The following is a 2048-nucleotide window of genomic DNA, read 5'->3' as shown; positions in this document are numbered from 1 at the left end:
AAGCCGGCGGCACCGATTGGGCAGGCGACTGGCGGCTTTGCCATCAATATTAGCCACCCGCGCCACAAGCAGCAGCGCAAGCGCTAGACAGGCGGCCCGCACGGCAGGCGGACCTGAGCGCAACCGCGTGGAAGCAGCTGCCGGGTGGCTGCGAATCGTGCGGCGATCCGGGCCGGTTGGCAGGCAAGGCGAGCAGGCAGGCGCTCAGCCAGCCAGGCGGGCGGGCAGGCAGGCAGGAGGGCGGGCAGGCGGCTCGGTCAGCGGCGCCCAAGCGGGGCAGCAGCAGCCATGCTTAAGGGGCTGCACAATCACATCTTCGCCCACAAGCTCAAAGAAGTTTTCACATCCAGCCCGTTGGTCCTGGTTTACCAGACCGTCGGCAGCGTCGACGTCGCGGCAGCTTCCGCGCAGCTGCAGGCGCGCCTCGACGCCGCGCTGCCCGGCGGCGGCCTGCGCGTGCAGATGTGCCGGATGAGCAACACCGTCGCGTCCAGCGCGGGCGAGCCCGCGCTGCAGCGGCTGTTCCAGGCGAGCAACCTGCTGGTAGGCTTCGCGCCCCCGGGGCCGCAGCCAACACACACAGCAGGCGCAGCAGCCGGCGGCGGCGAGGCGGGGGCGGACGCGGCAGAGGCGGCCCGCGCCGCGCGGCGGGACGGGATGGAGGTGCTGCTATCAGGCCTGTTCGGTCCCCAGCGCGGCACGGCGGCGGCCGGCGCAGCCGCGGCCGCGGCGCCGCGGCGGCTGCAGCACAAGGACCTGGCTCAGGCGTTTGCCGTGGGGAGCGCGCTGCCGTCAGACCAGCCGCTGGTGCTGCTGGGGGCGTTTTACGGGCGAGAGAGCATCCAGCTGCGGCATTTGAAGGAGTGGGTCGGGCTGGATGAGACGCAGGTGGGCGTGGGCGGCAAGGGTGCGTTCAATGTGTGTGTTTACAGTAGGCGGGTGCTTTCAGTAGGAGGGTGCGAGCGCGGCCGCGGCGCGCATGACACAGGTTTTTCCTGGCTGGAAGCTGGATGTTGTGGTTTCACAGCCGGGCAGGCAATGACTGCGGATTGTGCAGTGAGAGCGACAGGCACCTTGTTGTATGTGACGGGGGCTTTTTTGAAGGGGCTGGCTTGAAAACACTTTCAAGAAGGGGGTCAGACGGACAGGCGCGGCGGTTGGCTCGGCGCGGTGCTTCAAGGCCGCGCAGGCGGGCGCATGACCTGCTTCAAGATTGAGCTAATGGAGCAGCCGGAGGGTTGGCTTTTGTTGCAGCAGCGGCGGATGGCCTCATTTCATGGGCCCGAGGTCGAGGGTGCGGCGGTCGCAAGAGACCCGCGGCAAAGCAGGCAGAGCAGCTCACCAGGCGGCCCGGGGACCCTCTCAACCCTGCCTACCCCTCACCTGCCCCTTTCCACAGGTGTATACCAAACTCCTCGGCGCGATTGAGGGGCCTTTGGAGGCGTTGGTGCAGATGGATACCGCTGCAGAGCACCTGGTGTCGACGCTCGACGCGGCCGGGCCATCAGACCTGCTTTCATGCCTGGACATGCACGTCGCGCGGGCGCCCGCCGGCGGCGGCGCCGACGCGGCGGCGGCGTGACGGGGTGGGAGAGGGGCCGGCGGCGCCGCGAGGCCGGCGTTTTTGTCTTGCTCGTTGTGTGTTCGTCTGCGGCTGTCACGAATGTCCCTTTACGGGTGTGTCGCCGTTGTGCGGGTGGGGGTGAGTGTCTTGGGCGGCATGTGCATGTATCGTGGCGCTGCTTGTCTCCCGCATGCGAAGCCGTCCATGGCTGTGGCGCCTTTGTTTCGACCAGCAAAGGCTCTGGGAGCGCGGCCGATGGCGCCGTGACCAAGAGTGACTTGAGCAAGTCACTGCCACGTGCAGATATTCAGTTTGACTTTGAAGATTGCAGGGGATGCAAGCGCCAGGGAGCAATGGAAAGGAAGGTTAAGTGGAGAAGAGGGCACGCGGAGCCAGGGGGAGTGAGGGATAGATAGATAGATAAGTTACTCATACCATAGCATCACTGCCATCGGTCTCGCGCTCATTAGAGCGGACCTCCTCA

The 2048-nt window shown here is 66.6% G+C and overlaps 1 protein-coding gene across 1 annotated transcript; it reads left to right on the top strand.

Moving 5' to 3' along the window:
- Positions 1–288: 288 nt before the first annotated feature.
- Positions 289–1582, top strand: MNEG_14033 (hypothetical protein; the record flags this gene model as incomplete). Its single annotated transcript, XM_014037495.1, has 2 exons — positions 289–888; positions 1400–1582. 2 exons carry the CDS (start codon positions 289–291, stop codon positions 1580–1582), a joined length of 783 nt encoding a protein of 260 aa, XP_013892949.1.
- Positions 1583–2048: the final 466 nt, after the last annotated feature.

Source organism: Monoraphidium neglectum (genome assembly GCF_000611645.1).
Source record: "Monoraphidium neglectum strain SAG 48.87 unplaced genomic scaffold scaffold04212, whole genome shotgun sequence".
Taxonomy (NCBI): Eukaryota; Viridiplantae; Chlorophyta; class Chlorophyceae; order Sphaeropleales; family Selenastraceae; genus Monoraphidium; species Monoraphidium neglectum.
This window is presented reverse-complemented; position numbering and strand designations above follow the sequence as displayed.